This window comes from Lissotriton helveticus, chromosome 6 (assembly GCF_964261635.1).
Source record: "Lissotriton helveticus chromosome 6, aLisHel1.1, whole genome shotgun sequence".
Taxonomy (NCBI): Eukaryota; Metazoa; Chordata; class Amphibia; order Caudata; family Salamandridae; genus Lissotriton; species Lissotriton helveticus.
In genome coordinates, this window is record NC_136067.1 from 1,489,071,193 (window position 1) to 1,489,096,171 (window position 24,979).

Sequence of the window (24,979 nt, forward strand, 5' to 3'; positions counted from 1 at the left end):
ATTGCGGCGATTAACATCATTCACTATTTTTGGAAGTATTACATCGATTTGGGCTTTGATCTTAATCCTTCATGGCATATGAAAGATTTATCCAAAGGCACCGAAGTCTTCAGGGACACAGAAGCTCCTCAAAGACCCACAGTGCATCAAGTGTTTGAGTATCCAGACACTCGCAAAGTAAAGGCCTGGGCCGAGGTAGAGGAAATAACTTTAAGTTTCCTGACTACTGTAAGGCAGTGCAGCATCAGCAAATATAGACATCCAGATGAGGGCACCACGAGTCTAACCCAGACGAAATGAACTGGAAACTGATCAAACAATAAACACTTAGCATGGCGTACGGCGAGCCAGAAAGAAAATGCACAAGACGTCAAAACTACCACAGTGACAGGGTGCAGATTGGATATGTCAGAAATGTCTCCTCTGGAAACCAAATGCACTGGATGAGATGTTAAACAACACTTGCATAGCACATTCAGAAAGACCCTAAATACACGGCTTACTTGACGTTTTAACCCTCTCAGAGAACCCTGTTCTTTAAGGTATCTTGTTTTTCATGTTTCTTTCTCCAACCTAAGTCTTTTTTTTTGCTGTTAAGGGAAAGAAATCAACAAAAGTGTATACAAAAGAGGCAGAGCAAGAGATCTGCACAAAGTGCAACCCCTGGATTTCATACCCGCTATGAACAAGTTCTACAATTCACAATGCTCAGATTATGAAATGTGTAGCTGACTGTATAATAAATCTCCAAAAATTATACAAAACCCTCATTTGTGTATATTCTTAGGCAGCTTGTGCAGCCCCTTCTGCAATATTGATGGTGCTGGCACTTATGCTGCACCAGCAATATCCCTCATTGCATGGAGCAGGTAATCACTTTGCCTCTGTGCCCATGCTGGTTTGTGGATGTGGGCACAGAGGCAAAAATGCCTTTAGGAGGCCTACTGAAAATGTGCCACAATAGGGTGGTGCTCTTTCAGTATGCCTGGTAAAGAATGGGGTCCCTTGGACCCCTCAGGCATCTCCTTGCAGCCGAGTGAAGTCACTCATTGAACCAACCTGCAAGGGAATTTCTAATTCCTCTTGAAAGTGCAGCGGGTGCAACAATTTATAAAGCTGATCTAGTGAAGCCACTATATCAGAAATGCTGTACATTGTTAACTAAGCAGAGAAGGACATCTTCGCTCAAAGGCATCATTTCCATAGAGCAGGAGAGTCCAAAGACCACTCTTTCTGTTTATTCTACAAACCTCCACTTCCTACATAGAGACCTCTTTAGCACACTACAACCCTTTCGGCCATTAATAAAAGTACATGGATATTAAATGACACATTTCAAAAACAATTACAGTGCGGAGGAACATGAGGCACGAGCAACAGGTATGAGGTACAATATGTCATCTTTGTCTTGAAATAACAGCTGCACATTATGAACATTTAATGAACGTATTAGTACCCGATGTATCAGGGTTACTTTTTAGCTTTTTAAATATTACCTTTCCTTGTAGGTGAAGGTTACTGCGAATAATGTCCCGAACTTCATCCTCTGTGTCTTTCTGCAAAAAAAAAGAATGTTGTTAAGGAAACCAATGGTCATTATCAAACACGCGCCAGGTCACGATACTGTGTTGGGCTGAAGCTCGCTTGCAGTTTTCTAGGTAAGGAAACTCAACTTGTGGGTAGAGGCCCATTTGTTTCCAATATGATTTGGATAATATGACCAATAATTTAATGTAGTAGGCGTTTAACCCACATATTTCTTCCACTTTATTCTGGGACAACATATCAATAACATATTGTGTATTTAACTTGTTCTCTTAAGCATACAAACTGGTCAAAATACACAATAGGACTTCATATTTAAAACATATACAGAAATGGGTCTCATATTTAATTTATTGTAATGCAATACACATTTCGGCAAGAATAAACGTGTGAACAACGACCCATCACAGCCTCGCTGATGTTCTTATATAAAGAGAAAAAGTTATGAAATCACATAACGATCCAGCAGTCTGAAGACTATGAGGGTTCATGGTGCATAGAGCTGAATACTCAGAATCAATAAGCCAATGGCAGCTTCCTTTCGAAATTGCACAGCTTCATCATATGTCCAGGCCTTGACACCCGTTCATAGGGGCGTAAGCCATTTGACTCTAGCACACTTATATTAGGAGTATGCATCCAGTAGCAGATCCACTCTTGGGGCATCACTCTGCGTCAGAATTGCTGTCAGCATTTCTCTATTTTACGTTTAGTGTCACTTTAGGGAAATTATACATTTTAACCTTTATTAAAAGTGGTTTCCCATAGAGTGGTCCAAATAAGTCGAGGTAGTTCTCTGCCACGCAGCCAGGTATGGCAAAGGTAACTAGGGGCAGATTTACCAGGCCCTTTCGACACTTTTGCGTTTCCATTGCATCACTTTTGTGACGCAGCAGCAGCGTAAAAAATGCGATCAATTTACAACGTGACGCATCTTTGGAGATGCATCATGTTGTAAATCCCTGCGTCACATTATACCTGCGTCAGGTATAATGTATGTAGGGTGGACATTCTCATGCTGGAAAGCCTTGTAAAAGAGAAGCAGTGAATTCTACAAGATTTCACAATGTCACTTCTAGGAAGCCACTGAGTCAAAACCTTACGCCTGCTTGAAGCAGGCGTAAGGAGTGACACAATGTAGTGGGAATAGGCCTCAAAATGGATTGCTGAGGTTGCATCGTGCTTGAGACACGACTCTAGCAATGCGTGACTTTTGCCCCAACAGATGCGTCAGAACTTCTGATGCATCTGTTAATCCTTGTACCTTGGTGCGCCGTATTGTAAATACGGCGCAACCATGGTGGTGCAAGGGTTTCTCAGGGTGGCTCAGGGAAAGTGTTGCATTTCTACAGATGCTGAACTTTCTTGTAAATCTTCCCCCAGGAGTCATACTCCTGAGTAACGTTTGCACTAGAGCATTACTCTAGCCCAGTCCCAATACTTGGCCTTGAGCATGCTGTGCAGGATGCTGTCAGCCAACTCGTCCCATCAAGTCACCAACAGGATAGCAGGCAGGCCAATCCTAGTGTGAAGTAGCCATTGTTGTTGAGTCCCTTTTCCAGCCAACAAAACTTTATCAATTCAATTCAAAAATCTTTATTTCGGTAAAAATTTACCATAAAAGACGATTATAAAAACATTTCATTTAAATGATTTATACAGCAAGTTTTAAAATTCATAAAAACATCACTGGAAAGAAATCCTAGTATACTAAGAACAGGTCTGCACTTAAGTCTGTGTTTTAAGACATTTCCTTCTGATAGACCAGAGGGCGCTCAGATACTTGGCCATAGCAAACACAATGTGGTCTGACAGATCAGTTTTTAAGACTCTAAAAGCGGCCAGACACCTCTTAAATCCCAGATTCCTGCATATGGGAACAATCCAGTGCCTTCGGATCTCCCGGTAAACTGGACAGAAAAAAAGAATGTGGAGCTCACTTTCGTCCGTAATTCTGCACGCTGGACATGTGCCACTTGGATCATGACTCCATTTAGCTGTAAAAGTTCTGATGGGGAGAGATCCATGTCTCCACTGGAGGTATAATTTTCTCAATAAGGTGGGATAAATTTTGTCCAGAGTTTGCTCCATGTTGTAGTTCACCTTATGGGACAGAAAGGAAGCTGTCAAGGTCCCCCGGTGTTGATGGCTAAGTATCAGGGAAAGTTTACTTTCGCTGTATGACCTGGCTAGTTCCTTTTTAGAGAGGATGTGGCACGTGTTCAGGGGGTCAGACCACATTGTTGAGAGTCCGAGGGCCTCCAATTCCAGTTTGATGTAATTGAGCCACTTTATTTTTCCCACACCTGGAATAGCAAGAACCTCCCGGAGTCCTTCCCTATAGCTGGCCAATTCTGGGGTTGTCCATAGTCTACGCCAGAAGGCCAGCGGGCGTAGAGCCAATTCCTCATCAAGTGGACGTAGGCCTAAGTCCATCCTGAGGGGGACAAGGGGGGTGCTCGGTGGTAGCCCAACAAGGTTACGAATGAATTTATTTTCCACCTTCAGCAGCATTGATGTTTTTTCATGGCCCCAGAGTTCAGATCCATAGATGACAGCCCCCTTGGCCTGGGATCCATAAATCTGTAGTGGAGGGCCAATGGGCCTGATTGAGGATTTGTTGCTTGCCAAGAGCTTCATTATGCCTCCCGAATGCTGGGTCAATTTAAGTGCAGCTTTCTCCAGGTGTGAGCTCCAGGTGAATTTATCATTTAAAACAATTCCCAGGTATTCGAAGGTTTTTACTCTTTCCAGCTTGGTGTGTGCAATACTTGGACTGAAGTAGAATTTCTGTGGGGGATTGAGGACCATGAATTTCGTCTTGGAGGCGTTAATTTCTAATCCATGGGCCTCACAGAAGTCCACAAAGCCATCAAGGATGCGCTGGATGCCTTTTGCCGACTTAGATAGTAGCAGTGTGTCGTCGGCAAACATGATGGCTGGGACCCTCTCAGCGGCCAGTTTTGGGGCGTCCAATAGGGACATTTGCTACAGTCTACGTCTTGGTCCTGGAATGTCACAATTAAGTGACACCTTTGTCTGGACACAGTCACAAGTAATCACAGAACTCACTGACCACACTTCATTTAAAATGAAAGCCTGGAGTAAATCATAGAAGAGCAGAGTGTTCAAGCTCGATTGACAAAGGTTTTTCCTAATTAGGTGTATCTTACTCCAGGTTTAACAGTTACCTCTATATATGTATGTAGATATGTGGTGTGTATATATATATAGCATACATCTAGCTGAAAGTCAATGGAGTTCTGTTAAGGGACAGTAACTTACTCCAGAATTTTTCCATACTAAGACTTACCAACGTTTTCCATAAGAAAGCATCTCTTAGTCCTAGAAACAGAAAATGCTTTGTGATTGAAGCCTGCATATTCATGTGCAGCAGCACACATCTAAGACAGATATAAGGCACAAGTACCCATAGAAAAAGCACTGTGAATCAGAACTCATCGGTTTTGGGATAGAGTTGTGCTTATTATGAACCGAAGCCAAGCACAAGGCGCCGGTTTACATTATGGACTTCTCTTTTGGAGGACTGGGTGTGTAGTGTAGTTCCTATTATCCCAATAGGCTCTGCGCATTGGAATAATACCTTCAATAGTATAGACCTAGGACGGAGGTTAACTAGGTCTCCTACTGACGATATTAGACCTAAAGTTTTGGGTTTGCCAGCTAGCTCAGAGTTCACTAGAAACTTTCTCGAATAGGCAAGGAGGAGTTTAACCTCCCTGGATAGACAAGAAGGGATTTAGGGGTATATTATCAAGGGGTTTTATCTCCGCTTTTTTGGCTTTAAAAGCCAAGAAAGCGGAGATAAAATTATCTCCCTATTACCAAGCTGTCGCTAACACCAGTTAGCGACAGCTAATAGGAGATAGCTACCATCATGGGCCCCACTTTGCATGTCAGTGATATTTATCACTAATGACATGCAAAGTGGGCGTGCCAAGATGTTAGCGACTGGAAACAGTCGCTAACATCGCTATCTCCTATTACCAACTTTTGGAGATATTCGCGCTAAGCGCGAATATCTCCAAAAGCTAACACCTGCCCTGAGCAGTTCTTAGCCATGTTATCCAATGGGAGGTGGATAACATGGCTAAGAGCATTTGCTCGATAATGCATGAATATCGCTGACTTTTCAGCGATATTCATGCATTGCGGCCGTTTTTTATTGCATTTGCGATAAACCTTGCTAATAGCAAGGTTTATCTGCGATAAAAATCGCCGGTTTGCGGCGATAATTTTTGTCTCTCAACAAGTTAGAGACAAAAACTATCGCTAGTTGTTGGTAATATACCCCTTAGTTTCTGACAACCATAGAACATGACAACTTTGCTCTCCCCTAATCAAGAGTGTGGGGCATATTACCAACCAATAGAGATAATTTTTGTCTCTAACTTGTTTAGAGACAAAAATTATCGCCGCACATCGGCGATTTTTATCGCAGATAAACCTTGCTATTAGCAAGGTTTATCGCAAATGCGATAAAAAACGGCCGCAATGCATGAATATCGCTGAAAAGTCAGCGATATTCATGCATTATCGAGCAAATGCTCTTAGCCATGTTATCCACCTCCCATTGGTTAACATGGCCAAGAACTGCTCAGGGCAGGTGTTAGCTTTTGGAGATATTCGCGCTTAGCGCGAATATCTCCAAAAGTTGGTAATAGGAGATAGCGATGTTAGCGACTGTTTCCAGTCGCTAACATCTTGGCACACCCACTTTGCATGTCATTAGTGATAAATATCACTGACATGCAAAGCGGGGCCCAAGATAGTCGCTATCTCCTATTAGCTGTCGCTAACTGGTGTTAGCGACAGCTTGGTAATAGGGAGATAATTTTATCTCCGCTTTCTTGGCTTTTAAAGCCAAAAAAGCGGAGATAAACCCCCTTGATAATATGCCCCTGTATCTCTAGAGTCGTGTGAAAACAAAAGACAACTTATTTTACTCAGTCAGTTCAGTGCATTCTTAGTTTCACCAGAGTGTAGAGAAAAGGAAGAGACGGGCGTGTTCAATAAAAGATGTTATTTATTGATCAGTCTCTTTTCTCGTACAAGAGAAATGAATCGATATTATTGCAATACTTATGGTTAAGTAAAGTGCATACAATAAAAGCAGAATTATAAAATAATACTGTAAAAGCATTGATATGGTTTCTAAGCCATATGAGATTTAAAATGGATAAAATAGATACACACATTTATACATTTGACTAATCGTACTCAACTGGTGCTTCTAACCACGCCTACCCCGGTGTACCTGACCTAAGCCTAATACGTGGGCGGGAGTAGATAAGTAGCAGTTTAAGTTAAGTTGGTTTTGCCAAGTGACTGACTCAAGAATTCTCTGCAAGGGGTTATTCAGTTCTGTACCTGAGATCTAGAATGGTTGAGGGCTGGTATCTCTCGTCTTTGGTCTTGATATTACAGCTGCCTGCAAGGGCTGCTTGGAAGCGCCGGAGCTGGATTTCTCGGCAGGAGAAAGCAGCGTCTCGTTCTCAGCGCGTCAGGAAGGCGGGGCAGCGCCAGCGGGGTCCGCTCTGTGCTGGCCTCTTCGGCAAGTCTCGCTGCTCCGATCTCGTCACCACCGCGTGTGTTTGCTTAAGGAAATGTCGGTAATATTTATACCTGTAAGGTGCCGAGATTGACGTAAGGATGGACATAGATACGTCAATAAGGATGTCATACGAACTGGTCGTTAGCACATTCTTTACTGAAGTTCTTGGTGAAATCAAAACAATGGCCGCAGGGATTTTCCCAGGTTGTCATAGGTTTGATTTGTTTTGAGAACTCCGTATGCCTTATCAGGGGCTGAAGGAATAGTGCTTGCCTAATTAGATGGCAAGCGTTATGACCTAATCAGATAACGCGTTCCTGTGCCGTGGTGTGGCTTAATCAGATAACGTTTTTTTGCACCGTGGGATGGCTGCTAGTTAATTATTAACCAGAACAGGGTCAGGAATAGGGGGATCGATACAGAACCTATAGGAATACATCACACCCACTCCACGCAGACTATGTCCATGTTTACAAATCTAGGCATAGTAAATATACAGTTTCGTATGTGTATACCGTACCACCCCAAAATACATCCATATGCATTTCGAAATTATGTAATACACGAGAAAAATATAATCATATGCACTATATGCACATAAGCAGTAGAAGAATGCTAAATTAATCACGCATATTTATACATCATTATTAATAAGATATGAAAATAACACATGAAATGGCTCTTAATACAGAAGAAAAAATGCGAGACCATTTCATCACAAAATAAAATATCCATGAACATGCCAGAAGACAGCTAATGTCTCTAAAGTTCCTAAAATAGAAATTTAGTTCTCTAAGAATAGTTTCTACTTTAAGCAGAAGATAAGTGTCCCGAAAAACCATAAAAATATTTTGGGGGTTGTGAAAAAATCTGCTGTCCGTAGACTGGAGAAAAAATTTGTTCATGTTACTTTATCATTAAAGTTGAACGCCAAATTCATGGTGGTTGGAACGCCGCGTGCTAGCTTGCTCAAAAGTCATTATTTCTGCTCTGGTGAGAACATCATATCATTTAGACTGTCGAAAAAGCTGTCAACAGCTTCCTGTGAAAGTTCCACTAACTCTGAAAAAGTGGTCACCATGCATTCATGAGCATGATTGCCTCCATTGATGTTTTGATCAGCATAGCTGACAGAAGGTCGTACCTGATCGATGCTGCTTTCATCTTGAACCTCACTACCCCTCAATCGTAGTGGTGAAGTTTCCACGAATGCCGTCATCAGGATTGGTAGCCGCTGGGGACAGCACAATGCATGAGCCGTGACCGGACCCAACAAAGTTTCTGCATCCATTGGCGCATCCGATTATAGCGTCAGACAGGTGTCCAACACGCATTCTTCTCCGCATAGCAAGCACCTTAATACAGGTAAAACACATCTTTGCCACATGGGTCTAAATGAAAGAAACCAAGTCATGTTCAGGTCTCTAAGCCGGGATAGTCCAAGGATTTTAGATATCCGGTCCTGGTATCCAATGGCTAGGATTGTTTCTTCCCTTGTCGCAGGTGTTTTGTCTGTGACACGGTCTGCCATAGCGAAATAACAGGATCAAAAATAGGATTCCTGCCACTAGTCCCAAAAGGAGAGGAAGTCCACCAAAGATGGAATGGACGAAGTCCGGAAAAATACCCAGAATGGCTTTAAATGGTGTTAAAGCCCCCGAAAACACTGTCTTAAATACATTTGAGACTCCACTGGTATCAGAAATATTTAAGATTTCATTCAGGATTTCTGCGAAATGTATGGGGGAATTAGTTGATAACAATGAATGAATCTCTGCCGTTGTCCTTGCAACTTGGAGATCATACGTTTCTTTTGATGACGTGAGCCTGGTCGGCGTCTGAAGGAGCACTGTTTTCATTCTGCTTAAAGTATCAATTCGAATAGAAGCAATTTTCAAATTCGGCCATAACCTTGCCTCTCTGTCTGGCATTGCGCTGGGGAACAATACTCGTTCACAGCACATGACCTTCGCAGTCGTAGTTATGAGATAAGGTATTCCGGGCACCAAACTACAACATCTGCGGTCTACAATTACAATGTAACTCCCGTTCGATAGTCTCCTAAAGAATGGTTCTATTTGTGTTGCAGGTGTGCCTAGCTGGTGACATGAAAGGTTATTTGAGGACCCTTCACAGGCTCCGTGTAAACTAATACCATTACACAGAAGTGTACCGCTTAGTGACATCGCACGATTATTGCCACTAAGAAACACTTTCCGGCCTTTATTACTGACACATGCATGTGAATAGGGCAAGTTCCATGTTGACTTAATGTACCCTTTACCCAATTTTTCGTACATGCCAGCCTGTATATATTTTTGGCAGTATTGAAACCTGAAAGTAGATATTGGAATATTAATTATCCCATGTATTATCCATTCACTGACAGGTCGTTCTGACATTGTCAATGGTAATCTCTCTAGTTTCTCAATGCTCAGGATTGTATAATCAGCACCCTTCTGTGCCATACTGATTTGTTTATCAGTAAGGTTAAAGATATCGAATAGTGACGTTGTGTTGATTAAACGCCAAGGCACATAGCCTGAACGCAGATTTTGTAACGTCCAGCCAAGCTGTACAATAGAACGCAATTGGGACTGACCGTGTTGTAACAACAGTAAGTCTTGCGATATTATGTCGATTGCTGAAGACACAATGCTGTCCAAAGAGTATATTCTGGAGGACAGAGTCATTAACCCATTGTCCACTACAGAAAGTGATTTTTCCAAATTAATACGGTCAATTTCCCGTATTCTCTCTGACGTTTCAATTTGAGTTATTTCCAGGCTTCGTTATAAGCTGCATATACAGAGGCTGCTATGAAGCGTTTCTGATGCTGTTTGCGCGGTCCCATAATGAAATCACGCAAGTCAGCACCATCAGTAAGTAAAGTTAGGTGTTGCTTAATTTCTGCCAGTGTGGATGTTTGTAGCCATTGAAGGCAGAGCTTGCCCACACTGTACGTGGTAATTATCCCTGGGTGTTGTCTTTGGGAATATCTAGGGTCTGGCCTGGTCAATGTGAACCCCTGTATTTTGTTCAGGAATCTGTCTTGACAGTTATTAGTATCTGTGGGCCAGATCAACCACTGTTTCCAATCAGGATGTGTTCTGTTTTGGCTTAATATATGGTTTACGTCTATCTCCTCATCTATAGATATATTACTGTTCATTGTTGGCTTTGGAATAGACGGTTTGTTTAAGTCTTTGATTTTGGCTAGGCCAAGACAGGTAGTTTGTTGAATAGTGTCATTCAAAAATATAATTTGTTCTGGGATCATACAGGCTCTAAACAATGATTCTATACCTTGTACTTGCCATTCTTTTGTACCCCAAACACTTTTTACTTCAACATTTTTGTCCCAGTAATCAAAACCAAATGTACTCATTTGCTCAAAAAATTAGTCTGAATATATCAATTTAGTGTTTGTAAGCATGGTCTTCGTACCTGTCTTATTTGACAATTTGAAATAAAATGTTTCTGCATTACTTGTGTTGAACCCTGAAAACTATGAATATTTGTCATAAAAAGTTCTTGAGCTACCTTTTGGAGGGGTTGCACAGTGTTCCCATTGATTATAATTTAAAACATTTCTAGGTTGTGCAGATTTATGCAGATAATGGTTACTAAAGTGATTATAGCAGAACATCTTATCATAATTAGACGAACCCTGCAAATAATCGTGTTTTGTAAATTTAGCAGACATCACTAGGTCAGACATCATATCATTAATACTTTCAAAGTCCCAATCATCAGCAACTGAGCTTGGTTTTACAAAGTCACTCAATGAGATCTTGATTTGATGTGGATACTTCAGGATTTCAACCGGACCATAGATTTCATAATCAGTATTGTCCCATGCTACCCCACCGGGTATAGGATTGGCTGTGAAGTTGACTGAAGAAAGTTCTCTTTTCTCGACGTGTGAAGACGTGTGTGGTTTGAGGACCAAGTAGATTTTCTGGCTTGCTGTGTCCATTTTAGCATATTTTCCCTCAATGAAATGTCCCAAACATAGTACCATGATGAGCCAAAGTATGAGGATAAGTGCACCTAAGGCCACCCAGAATTCAATCCATGGAGAAATTAGATAGGTTTCTTTCAGATGTTGAAAAAGTTACTTAGCTTTATCTTTAAAGGTTTTTGTTGATGTCTGTTCCTTTGATTCACTCAGATCTTCAGATGAATCATTGAAGTTGATGAAGTAGCCCGATGCCGTTCTGTCAATTGTTCCAATTGCTTCAAGATTACTGTTTGTTTTATCAGTGTGTTTTGTTGCAGCAGCATAGTCATTTGTTACTTCATTGTAGATTGGTGTGTCTCTGCTAAATGTTTTTATTTGGGTTTTTAGAGGTTTAAGTTCCATAGCATTGTTGCATAGTCCTTGTTGTTGTTCTGTAGGCATTTCGAATGTGATTAGCCTCTTAGATTGAACCTCTGTGTTTGTAGCAAACCTTGGTGTTCTACTACTTATCGGGAGTCCACTTGGCCTACTGTTTGTTATCGGCCACATGATTGTGGTTTTACCAGGTCGATTGATACAACTCTGTTCTCCTTTTTACCAGCAAGGTACGGTAGTACTACTGATCTTGTCCCGTTGATAGACAAGACAGGAACTGCTTTTCTGTAAGAAGGCCCAAATTCCTTCTTTACCGCGATCTTTTCTCTGACTAGATCCCCGACTTTTGGAATCCAGACAGGTCTTGCTGGGACAGGTGGTTTTTCTTCAGTGGTTGTTGGCTGTTGTTTGAACTTTATGTTGCTCAGGTCTTTCCTTGTTTCGTTTAAGTCCTGTAAAATAGCCAAACGATCTTTGATATCAAAGCTTTTTTCTTTAACCACTGAAGTCTGACTGTCAAGATCTAAGACCATCATTCTAGTCCCAAACAATAATTCGTATGGACTGAATCCCCTCAGAGAATTTCTTGGCAGGTTGTTTAGACTACGTTGGACACTTATTAGATGTTTGACCCACCCAGCTCCCGAACCTAATACCTTCGCTGTTATAGATTACTTTATGCCTTTGGTTTTTTCTTTACACCATCCCGTTCCCTCAGGTAGGAAGTGAGAAGAGTCCCGCTATGCTATGCTCATTTGGCCATGTTTTTCCACACGCTTTAGGGCAAGAGGAAAAAACATTTAGCCAAACGTAGCATGCTTCTAGCGTATATGCCATTATAGACTCGCAAATCTTTTTATAACAGTCCAGACGTCAGCCGAGTGCTGGGGTCTACATTACAAGTGGAAAATAGTCTTTATATGTTAATTGGACGCATTAATTTTTATTGTTGATCCATTCTGGAGTGAAACGCCATGGTAATATACCGTTTCTCTCGCCACTGCGTTCTCTGTTGCAGTCAGAGCATTTTTTTACAAAAATGTGATGCTGCAGGCTCATGCCTGGCCACCAGTACGTTGATTGTAATTCTTCCAGAGAATCTTTTAGCTTGAGGTGTCTGAGACCCTCACCCATATGTGCGTCTGCTGTTAACAAGCCTCTCCTGTCCGTGTTTGGAATTACTCTATCCCCCACTCCAGGGATTCGAGCAAAAGGAACGGAGTTTGTATCGATCATGTATGTATAATTGAGTGGATAGTTGATCGGTAGTGCTGAGCAGTCGCCTTTTGATGACGTTTTCACCGCCAGCACTGTTTCACCGTCAATGTATTTTACTGCACGCTTTTTTCTAACTACGGAAGCCGATTCAGTTGCTGCCGTTGTGGCTTTCTCAGCCAATGAATTCCCTGCAACGTGAACGCCATCACGCTGATGACTCAATGAGTGTATCACGTGAGTTTTTGGTAGTTCTTTCTGCAAAAGAACTATTTGTTTCCAAAGCACTTTTTGCTTTATTGTTGCACCTGTGTCATCTTTGTAACCGTTTTGAATCCATTTCTGCAAATCGTTGTTATATGATTTGACGCAGTAATATGAATCGGACACTATAAGTGTCGGGAATTCGCGATCTGCATTATCTAGCGCCATTTTCAATGCTATTATTTCAGTTTGTTCTTCTGAATTAGTTTCTACTGAGTGTGTTTTTATTAGCAGAGGTCTCAGTTTCCCTCCGTGCCACACTTCTTTTGTTATTTCACATGTGGGGTTATATGCTTGTTCTCCCCACCCTGGTGGTTGAGCATGCCCGTCTGTATAGATTACACAGGCGTACTGTCGTAAGGGCAGAATGTCGATTGGCAGAGGGTATGTCATTGCATATTCTAGATAGTTTAATTCCTTTAATTCTGGATCAAAGTAGTATTTTACTCTGTCCGTTGTAATTGAATTCACCCATTGTCTCCATTCTGGATTCAACGCTGTTGTTGGTAAATTACATGGGGTTGTTAATGCCTCAAAGGCTGACTCTGCTGTTCTGACTGTGATACGTCTACAGTCAGCTTTGTCTTTTTCTCTTGCTATAGCCGTTTGAACTGCATGAACAATGTTTTCTTTAATACTGAACTTCTTTTCAGCTTCTGTGTACAAGTGTGATTTATATGCAATTGGTACCTTTTCTCCCTCATTACAGGTCAGGTATGTGAATCCGCATCTTCCTGGGATGACTCGAATCACAAGATTGCGTGTGTTATCACGTGTTTCTAATTTTGTTTTAATTAACATGTCTGTTTGTAAAGATCTCAAAATTTCTGTGTGTATTTGAGTCCAATTGATTCTTTTAAAATCTGGTTTTATTAGATCATAAAGGGGTTTTACCCTTTCTGCGTAATTTGCAATGTATGTTCTTCCGAAATTTAGGAAGCCTAGAATTGATTGTAGGTTTTTTAGTGTTCTAGGTGCTTGGAGTACAGCACATTTCTCTAGGAAATTGTCAGCCAGGCTTTTGCCTTCACTTGATAATTCATATCCTAAAAACACGACTGTTAGATGGGCAATTCTTGATTTTTTAAAGTTGAATTTGTAACCCTCTGCTGCGAACCCAAGTATTATGGTGTTCACTCTCTTCAAGTGAGTATCCAAGTCATCATCTGTTAGGTAAATGTCGTCGACATAAGATAATGCCTCGTCATCATAAGTTTGTAGTAATTCTGTTACTCTCGCTGAGAATAATCCTGGGCTGTTCTTGTGCCCCTGGGGTAAACAGCAGAAACTTTTTTGCGAGCCATTTACCGAGAACGCAGTCAAATATCTGCTCTCTGGTGCTATATTTTGACAAAAGAATCCATTAGAGATGTCTAATGTTGTTTTGTATTTTTTGCGCACTATGTTATTCATTAGTGCAGCACTATGCGAGTTTTGCACTGCAAAAGTTTTGCAACATGAGTTAAGGTGTCTGTAATCCAAAACTAGACGATATGAGTTGTCTGGTTTGGAGACAGGAAACAAAAGGTTGTTCATTTGTGAGGTGCAAGTTTCAATCACCCCCTGGTATTCAAGTTGATCTAGGATCTCTTTTACCTGTTTTTTAGCTTCTTGCTTAATTGGGTACTGCCTCTGTGCAGTAGGTTGTGATTTTAACTGGATTTTATGAGGAGGAGAGTCCTTATCCCATCCTACATGATTTTTATATGCAAGTGTATATTTTTTATGCATTGGAATATGATTTGAGAAGGCAGGCATAATTATTTCTTCGCCATGAGGGCACTCCCTGACAAACTCGGGTGGCCAGTCTCGTTCAGCTAGAAGGATGTCATAGCCCTGGGAGAGATTATCCCAAAATAGACCCCTTATTTTTCTAGTCTTATCCCCCTCTATAGGTAATGTTATTTCATATATTTTGTGAGGTTTGCTAACTCTGGTGTCGGCAGTTTCCACCTGAATGTATTCATTCGTGTCCACTGTCTCCAGATGATTCATAAGGACTTTGCGAGCTATGCTCACTTCTGCTGCGCTGTCTAGCATTGTCTGAGCCCATTCTCCGTTTTTCAGTTGTGTCCTCAGTATTCTCGGCATTATTGATTACTTTAATGCTGGCTACCTTCTTTTTTGGAAATTGTAATTTTTTATTTGGATGAGCAGGTTCCTTGTCTTTGGACTTGACGTGCTCTTCCCTGTGTTCTGATCGTCCTCTTCTCTCCGATTTCTGCGAGGAAGTCTGAAAAGATTGAGAGGGACGTGTATCAGTATCTTGATATCTATCAGGTTTTTTTATGCTATCCCTATTTCTAAGGTTGTATTTTTTCACAGAGGGCTCCCTTTGGGGAGACCTGCGTCCTTGGTCAGGAGATCTTTCTCTCCGCCGAGGAGACCTTCCTCTGGACTGGAATCTTTTTTCTTTAGGATTGGATTGTTTATTTCCTTCCCAGCTCTTTTTTTGTGTTGTTAAATTATTTTTAATGAATACCTTTTCAGAACTTTCAATCAGTTGTGGTTTCACCGGTATTCCACCCAGACTATCTCTTCCTAGTTCTTCATAGGATTTTTCCATGATTCTATGATTCTGGCAATTTCAGTTGGTTGGTCTGCTATATCTGTTTCTTTTAACCTTTGGATCGCCACGTTTGCTGCTTCTCCCTTTATGTTGGCTAATAATATAGCCGAGACCTGCTTGAAGTCTTTCAATAATTTCATACCAAGAGTTAAAGCGGGTTCTGGACCATATTCATCTTGAATTTGTTTTAGCACATCTGGTATTACTGACATGGATGGTACACCATGTGTTTTTGTGTAGATGGAAGCAAAGACTGTACCCCAAGTGTCACAGTCCTCCACGTGTGGTGCGATTCCCATTGGAAGACAGATAGTCAGAATCCTGTGTTTCTCAAGAGGAGTGGTGTCTGGAAACACCGCCTCTATTTGAGTAATTTTTTGTGCTAGCCAGAAAGGTATTTGTTCCCGTTTTGCGGGTACTTTACCTAGACAGGACTGTATGTTCTGTGGTGTAATTTTATTTGTGTTCCCCTGATGAGGGGTCAGCTGTGGAATTTTGATTGCTGGTTGGATTGTTGAAGTCCGCATTACATATTGGACTAATTGTCTATGTACTTTTATTAATTGTTTTAGTTGTACTAAAAGTTCTGGTGCAGGCATTTCTTCAATGTCTGGATGTGGTGTGTATCCGGCTAGGACCGGCCACGTTGCTCCTGGTCTACCTAGTGGACCGAGCCTGGTGATGTGATTATTATGTTTTAGGGCGCCATTAAACAAGAGCAGGTCCTCTTGGAATTTAAGTGGTACTTCCACCTCCTCGAAAGGAGTGTACTCATTAGGAGGTTCCTCTGTTTTGTAATAGTGGAAGTCCTTTGTTACAGCGTTTGCTGCTGGAAAGTGTATCCATGAATAGAATACCTCTGTCTGCCGATATTCGTGTGCCTCTATTACGAATATGACTGTGCCACCTCTAGGTGTCAGTCCATTTTCTATTAGTTTTAAGGTTACAGATTTCCTTTTGTTGACCGGGATGAGTATTATATCCGGGTCTGCTTCTTGCATAGTATTATCAGCTGCTTCTAGTTCAGCTGCTATCCTAGCTGTCTCTCTTTCTTCTTCACTGTCTACCATTTTACCGACAGGAAGGTTATTCGTTTGTTTGCAGATCAGGTTTCTTATGGAAACAAAGATTAGATGCACAATATTTTGGAACAGTGTATCCTTCAACGTTGACTAAACCAAGAACCATACATAGGAGTCTCCTCCTGCGAGGTTTGGCGGATATGACCTTTCACCCACTCCAGACGTCTTTGGAGTATTATGGGAAAAAAGGGGTTCTGTGTGAAAAAGCACGACTGAGTTACTCTAATGTCTTGCGTTAGTTTTATCGCCTTTCCAAACGTTTGGGCGCCATGTAGTGTAGTTCCTATTATCCCAATAGGCTCTGCGCATTGGAATAATACCTTCAATAGTATAGACCTAGGACGGAGGTTAACTAGGTCTCCTAGTGACGATACTAGACTTAAAGTTTTGGGTTTGCCAGCTAGCTCAGAGTTCACTAGAAACTTTCTCGAATAGGCAAGGAGGAGTTTAACCTCCCTGGATAGACAAGAGGGGATTTAGTTTCTGACAACCATAGAACATGACAACTTTGCTCTCCCCTAATCAAGAGTGTATCTCTAGAGTCGTGTGAAAACAAAAGACAACTTATTTTACTCAGTCAGTTCAGTGCATTCTTAGTTTCACCAGAGTGTAGAGAAAAGGAAGAGACGGGCGTGTTCAATAAAAGATGTTATTTATTGATCAGTCTCTTTTATCGTACAAGAGAAATGAATCGATATTATTGCAATACTTATGGTTAAGTAAAGTGCATACAATAAAAGCAGAATTATAAAATAATACTGTAAAAGCATTGATATGGTTTCTAAGCCATATGAGATTTAAAATGGATAAAATAGATACATACATTTATACATTTGACTAATCGTACTCAACTGGTGCTTCTAACCACGCCTACCCCGGTGTACCTGACCTAAGCCTAATACGTGGGCGGGAGTAGATAAGTAGCAGTTTAAGTTAAGTTGGTTTTGCCAAGTGACTAACTCAAGAATTCTCTGCAAGGGGTTATTCAGTTCTGTACCTGAGATCTAGAATGGTTGAGGGCTGGTATCTCTCGTCTTTGGTCTTGATATTCCAGCTGCCTGCAAGGGCTGCTTGGAAGTGCCGGAGCTGGATTTCTCGGCAGGAGAAAGCAGCGTCTCGTTCTCAGCGCGTCAGGAAGGCGGGGCAGCGCCAGCGGGGTCCGCTCTGTGCTGGCATCTTCGGCAAGTCTCGCTGCTCCGATCTCGTCACCACCGCGTGTGTTTGCTTAAGGCAATGTCGGTAATTTTTATACCTGTAAGGTGCCGAGATTGACGTAAGGATGGACATAGATACGTCAATAAGGATGTCATACGAACTGGTCGTTAGCACATTCTTTACTGAAGTTCTTGGTGAAATCAAAACAATGGCCGCAGGGATTTTCCCAGGTTGTCATAGGTTTGATTTGTTTTGAGAACTCCGTATGCCTTATCAGGGGCTGAAGGAATAGTGCTTGCCTAATTAGATGGCAAGCGTTATGACCTAATCAGATAACGCGTTCCTGTGCCGTGGTGTGGCTTAATCAGATAACGTTTTTTTGCACCGTGGGATGGCTGCTAGTTAATTATTAACCAGCACAGGGTCAGGAATAGGGGGATCGATACAGAACCTATAGGAATACATCACAGGTGTGCCTTCTCATTCATCGAGCTGCATACATCCGAGTAACTTTTCCAACGTTTTAATTAGAGAGTTGCCATGTGTTTGATTTCTATGAAGTCTATAAAGATAAAACTCCCAAATATATCTTTATAAACAAAATGTATTCTCTGAAATTTGCACACGTGCGTGCAGTCATATTTTTGTTTTTTCCGAATAAAAAGTGAATAGTGCAAGAAAGTTATAGAAAACAATGAAATTTCACATTTGCGCACAAACCCAAACCATGACACGTCACGCATCAGCGCTTAGAGACTTCACTATTGTGTCTAGTGCTTTGTGTAAGTGCAGCTTAGTTGGTAGTCGTAGCAGTAGCAGTGGAAGCAATAAAACTGGTGGGTAGTAATAGTTACCAATATGCCGCAGTCTGCATTTGTTAAAGTAATTTCTAAAGTTTTCATGACACTTACATTTTAAACAAATACTGTTCGTACAGCTGTACACTTTTTTACAAAATTACATTTGGACATACTAGCTAAGAACCAAGGGGCAGATTTACAAGCCCATTGCTTCACTTTTGCGTCACTTTTCCCATGTTAAAAATGACGCAAAACTGGCCCAAGGGGCTTGTAAATCTGCCTCCAAGAACGTAGAAACTACTGGGCAGATTTACAAGCCCCTTGCGCCACTTTTGCGTCACTTTCCCATGTTAATAATGACGTAAAAGTGGCGCAAGGGCCTTGTAAATAAGCCCCTACTTCTTCAATCACACTACCCTAATAGTTCTTTTCAGAACAAAATGTAGGTTTGCTCTGATATAAAAGTACACTCACATATTCTGTCTGCTCACTGTACCTTGTAATATGACATAAAGAGATCTATGTTAACGGTGGATTCTTAGGTCTCATGCCAGCATGTTTAAGTTTTGTACAACCTACTGATATTTTGTCAAGTGTAGTTCTCTCCTATTCTCCTTCTGTTGGTATTTATTTAATTTATGTAACAATTTTATATAGCGCAATTTCACTACAAGTCTTATTAAGGCTCTTTATAATAAACATGCAAAAAGTACATCACAATAGCAGCAGAAAATATAGGGTTAAAAACCTTGTCGAAGCAGTTTTAGAGGCAGTGTGTCTCTAATATGGTGGGTGGAAGAAAACGAAATCCATGGGGTGAGATGATGGAAAGCATGTTTCTACTATCAAGGAGTCCGATTTCCAGGCTGACGTAGCAATGCCAGAGAAGGGGTATTTCGCCTTGATATGGCATGAGTTTGGACGGTAGTTTTCTGATGGTATGTGGAGAAAATGTGTTTTGATTATTTTGAGAGTGTAAGAAGTTAAAAGACATGAGAAAATAAAAATGGGTAGATATACTCGCCCTCTATTCATATTTCATTGACCTTTGGTAGAATTACCATTTTATCTCATTGAGGCCTTGATTACTGGTAGTGTGGAATAGCGGTGAATAGTGACCACTAACAGCTAAATAATATGTCAGTATCTGATATTTAAACACAGGTATCCATGGCTGAATGAGGAATAACATGCAGAATCTGTGTCCACTGAACCAATTTTCACGTTTCACATTTTTCTGGCCAAACCTTGGGTCATTACTTCTCAATTTGGAGTTCCGATCTGGGTGCAAGCTACCGTTGGTGCGCACATCTGAATTCACACCACCACTTGTAAGTGAGGCCAACGTCTGTGGTTCTGTTTCACATGAGCCTCCTCAATGTAACAGAGGACTGCTGGAAAAGTCCAGGGAGAAAACTAGAAATTATATGCAACGATTTTCTAGGTGAGCCAGGGAGAGTAGTAAGACATTTAACGCGGTCTGTGAGAAAGTTATGGATAAGCCAGGAAAGAACACTGCACATAACTAAAATGTATTATCTCTCTCTGTGTAGCTCAAAACGGAACAGTAAAGCAAATTAAGCGTGCACTACTTGTGCTTCCATGCAGTTGAGAATATGTACCAATAGGGGAAAGCATATAGGACAAGCATTTACAATGCAATCTGTCTCGGCTTTGGGACCTTATATGTATTTAGCTATGCAGCACATTAGCCTAGGTGCTGAAACATCTACTGTTCTTTAACATGGAGAGAAAGTAAGCACCAAACTGCGGAACAAAGGTGGGGTGACCATGTAGAAAGTGCCTCTTTTTCTACTACAGACCTTATCTTTTTCGCGGTCACATCAATTAATGAGAGTGACAAAAAGTCTAGAACAATCAAAATAATCCTTTGGTACCCTCAATATACACAAGGATGATACGAACGGAGCGACCTCTAGTATAAAGCACACAATCGATGTATAAATGCAATGAAGTAACGGATCAGCATTACTCCTTGGATGCAATGAATACAGGATGGAGCATGTCTTGGAGAATTTCAACATAGAAAGACAAAGTACTACTTCCCATTTCCTATAGCTGCATTCAGGACTGTGTGAGTCTTTGTGGAACATGAAGTCCTTGGAGCTCTCGCTGGCAGATGGCTCATTCAAGAGTTGGCTTCACTCTGCTGTTATCTCTGGGGACCTACATACCCATCATAAAGCTCCGAAGAGCAAGCACCCAATAGCAGAACCTATCTTTTATTTGAAAGTCTTATTGAGAGAAGCAGCGGGGGTCTCAAGCATTTTATTAACATACACCCGAGTGAACTTGGGCCCAGATCATCAACACCGTTCCCAGGTGAAGAACAGAACTGTGAGTCAGTTGCCACAGAATTCTGCTGTCTGTAACTTTGCAATACATAAACTACAGACAGCACAGGTCAGAAACATGAGAATCACAGTTGCCAGTGCATGTTTCCGACCTCTGATGTCCACAGCCCATGTACTAACTCCAGGAATTAAAGACCTAATGCATGTGCATGATGCATGTTGGACCTGGCCCTTTTGGCAGGTTCACCCCGAGACTTTTTGCTTTTTCCTAGCCTGTTTCTGGAACCTGGGTTGGTGATTTTAGGCCTCTGCGCACTTTTTCACTGGGGTACAGTGTAAAGTGCGTGTGCTCTCTGTGTATGTGTGGTGAGTGACCTGCCCTCCCATAGGAATGAATGGGGAATATGTATGCCCATGGTAGTTCCTGATGTGTGGGGAGTGCAGGGTCGAGTTTGATATGTATGAACTCGTGAGATTGAATGCTGCGTAATGGTGTATGCGGCATGGTTGTGTCTAGTCTAGAAATGCCACTTTTAGAAGTTGGCATATTTGTGTAGTGAGTCTGCTGGCACGTAATTGGCTGGTGAGCCTGGCCCAGGAGTGCCTGGGCCTGCTTGTGGATTGACTGTCTGGTTTGAGTGTGACAGGGGCTGCAGAGCCCCCAGATGGTTGTCTGAGTCAGCCCGTGGATGAAAGGCAGCATCTGCTGCCAGGGAAGTGGGAGGAGATTAGCACCTGATAGTGAAGGGCTGTGCCTGCCTGCCACAATGCTGGCTCCACCCCCCGCTGGGAGACTGTCACCTCTGTCCCTGATACTGAAGGGACTTCCTTCTAAACCAGTCTAGCTGGTTCTCACACTGCCTACACAAAGACTTCAAAGACTTTTCTGTGTATAAGAAGGGGCTGTGTCGCCTTCCAAAATGTTCTTGTTTTCAACTTGAATCTGCCAGGGGCGTGCTGCTGCTGGGGCTCAGGCCCAGCCCCATGACACTTGATGGACTTGCCCTGGGATCCATTGGACCTTCTTTTCCCCCCAGGACTTTGCTGCATCTCCTGAAAGACTTTACTGGACTTTTGGATGTCCTTATAGCGCTGGGGGCGCTGTAGTTTGATTCTTAGCGCTGATAGCGCTTTATTTGTACTCCTGGGCTTGAGGGCGCGTGTTCTTGCCCTTTAGCGCTGTGGAGCGCTTTATCTCGCCCAAGCGCTTAGTAGCGCTTTTATTTGCATATTTAAGGTAAGCCGGTGCCCACCCGGCATTGCCCCGTGTTCTCACAAGCCGCGGCCTGAGGGCCTGAAATTGACCCAGAGCGCATCCCCAGAGCCGCGGAGAAAGCACCGGAGGGGCCGCGCATTGATTGGCTGCCACAGAGGGTTTGCCGGTAAGAGTCGCGCTCTGATTGGCCGCTGCTGTGGGCCTGTCCCGGAGAGTCGCACTCTGGTTGGTCGAGACGCCCGCAGAGGCTCTGACGTCACTGGGAGCTCGCCGCAAGAGTCGCGATGGGATTGGCCCATCGCTCGTGACCTGCTCGAGAAGAGGCGAAGAGCAACAATGGCCGCCCGGGGCTCCTGTGATCTGGAGGGAGCCCCGGGAAAAGAGGGAAGCATGGCCTACGTGGCCGGTCCCCCGGCAGAAGAGGGAGACCGGAGATGAGACCGAGGCAGGCGGGGCTCCGGTGGTTGAGGATAGCCCTGCGCTGCCCTAAAGAGACCGGCGTGTGAGGACGCCGAGGAGGAGCTGAGCCCGAGTGAGGAGAGCCGCCGGCTGCCAAGTCCCGGTGAGTGTTGCAGTGAAGGAGGGGAGGGGCGTCGGGGCACATTGCCGGTGCCCGCCCTCCCCTCCAGCGTGAGCGCCTGGATGCTCATAGGCCGTGGAGCTTCCCCGGCTGCCGAGTCCCCCGAGGGGGACTCCTCCTATTGTTTTGTATTTGTATTTGTATTTGTATTTTAGACTTGTAGAGCGCCTTATCACCCCGGGGTCTCTAAGCGCTTGACAGGCGAGTGAATACTGGCAGGGGGAAAACAGACTAGATATTACCCCATGCCTCTTGGAAAAGCACGGTTTTTAGCTTTTTCCTAAAAGGCAGGAGTCTGGTTTCTTTGCGCAGATTTTCAGGCAGTTGGTTCCAGGCTTTAGGCATTGTGTGGGAAAATGTCCGACCACCGATAGTGGATCGTTTGATCCTAGGACAGATCAATAGAGCGGCGTTGGCTGAGCGTAAGTTCCTGTTGGGGGCATATGGGACAAGGCGTTTTTTGATGTATTTCGGGGCTTGCCCATATAAGGCTTTCTGCGTAATGCATAGGCCTTTGAACTTGGCTCGTTGATTTACTGGCAGCCAGTGTAGCTCCCGAAGAAGAGGGGTGGCTGGTGTCCTTCTTGGTTTATTGTAAATAAGTCTGGCCGCGTCATTCATGACGATCTGAAGTCTCTTGGTGAGTTTTTTCGGGATGCCGAAATACATGGCATTGCCATAATCCAATCGGGCCAGAATTAAGGCTGACACTGCTCTTCTGAGGGTGTCTGACTTTAAAATGGGAGCTAGCTTGCCCAGTTGTCTCAGGAGGCCTACACAGGTGCCCACCACTGCCGAGACCTGGGCTGACATAGTGAGATTTGTGTCGATGATTATGCCCAGGCTTTTTACTGCTGTTGCCGGTATTGGGGGGTTACCTAATTCTGAGGGCCAAAGGAGGTCGCACCAGGGGCTAGATGAAGTTGTGATAGGAAGAACCTCCGTCTTATCCGGGTTTGATTTTTAAAAAGTTTGCCGTCATCCAATTGACGGTAAATTTTAGAATATTCTTCAGTTTTTGATCAGCCATAGGGGAATTGCCTATCTGAATGATGATATGGGTGTCGTGAGGTTTTGGAGCCTGAGAGGCTCGAAGGCCAAGTCCTAGTTGTTTGAGCCCAGCGAGGCTAGCGTGGCCACATTAGTTAAGAGCCCTGAGAGGCTCATGGGCACAGTTATTTCCAGAGCCTGCTAGGCTCAGGGGGCCATTTTTGAGATGTCGAGCCCAGGAGAGAGGCTCCACCGACCCCCACAGTTATTTACAGAGCCTGCTAGGCTCAGGGGGGCATATTTGTTCAGAGCCTGTGTGGCTCCAACGATTGAGCGCAGTTCTGTCCCTGAGGGCTAGTGAGAGCCCTGCCGCAGTTCTGCATCCCAGCTGCCCAGCAATTAGTGGGCAGCTGCACCGTTTAGGTCTTGTGTGTTCCCAGGTGCCCAGCAAGTAGTGGGCACCTGCATCGTTTAGGCCCCTGACATTGAGACTCAGGGCATCCTAGCCCCAACAAGGCCAGTTGGCCTAGGGACTGCCACAGGTGGTGGCTTATGTAAGGTTGTGCGCAATTGTATGGTTTTTATTCCTGCACCTCTGAATGTTTTTAGACATTATGTGACTTTTGCGCTATTGTATTGTTATGGTACCTCTGAATGTATTTTTATTGCATCATGTGCTTCATTCTTAACACCGCTGAATGTGTAGGTTTATACATTATGTGTTTCTCTTTACTACTCCTCTGAATGTATATTTATGCATCATGGGTAATGTGTTCTTTGCTAGACCCCTAAACGCTGTGTGATACTTAGGTGGTTTTCTTTTACTACTCCTCTGAATGTGTTTTATGCTTCATGGGTAATGTGTTCTTTCTTAGACCCCTAAATGCTGTGTGATACTTAGGTGGTTGTTCTTTTTAGTACAGGTGGTCCTAGTGAGGTCCTGGTCCCCTGCGTGACATTCTCCTAAGGTGTTTAGGGTTGCGTAGGTGGTACTTACCTGTCCCCAGTAGTTACTGGATGTGATTTACAACTGTTATATTTTTTTTGCTATACTTATTCTAAGTTCTATAAGTGCTATTTCTATATCTACAAAGTGTTGATTCTGACAGTGGCCCATGTGGCCCTGTCCTGTACATAATCCCTTATGAATGTTGCCCGTGCCAGTTGGCACAATGTACATGTGTGATTTTTATCTGATGTGTGTTTACAATACAAAAGTTATTTTAATATAACCTTGTGTGGAGTCCCTTTGTGGTGTGCCTAGGATGTTGTTGCTGTTGTGCGCTGGCGCAAATGCTTTACACATTGCCTCCGAGTTTAGCCTTGCTGCTCAT

At 42.9% G+C, this 24,979-nt stretch overlaps 1 protein-coding gene across 1 annotated transcript in view; it reads right to left on the bottom strand.

Annotated features, from left to right (window-relative positions):
* Positions 1-24,979, bottom strand: part of RYR2 (ryanodine receptor 2) — a 3,071,198-nt gene that overhangs the window by 827,529 nt on the left and 2,218,690 nt on the right. Inside the window, exon 69 of the mRNA XM_078648003.1 lies at positions 1,497-1,556. Within this exon, the coding sequence (XP_078504129.1) occupies positions 1,497-1,556 (60 nt within the window). The remainder of the gene's footprint in view (positions 1-1,496; positions 1,557-24,979) is intronic.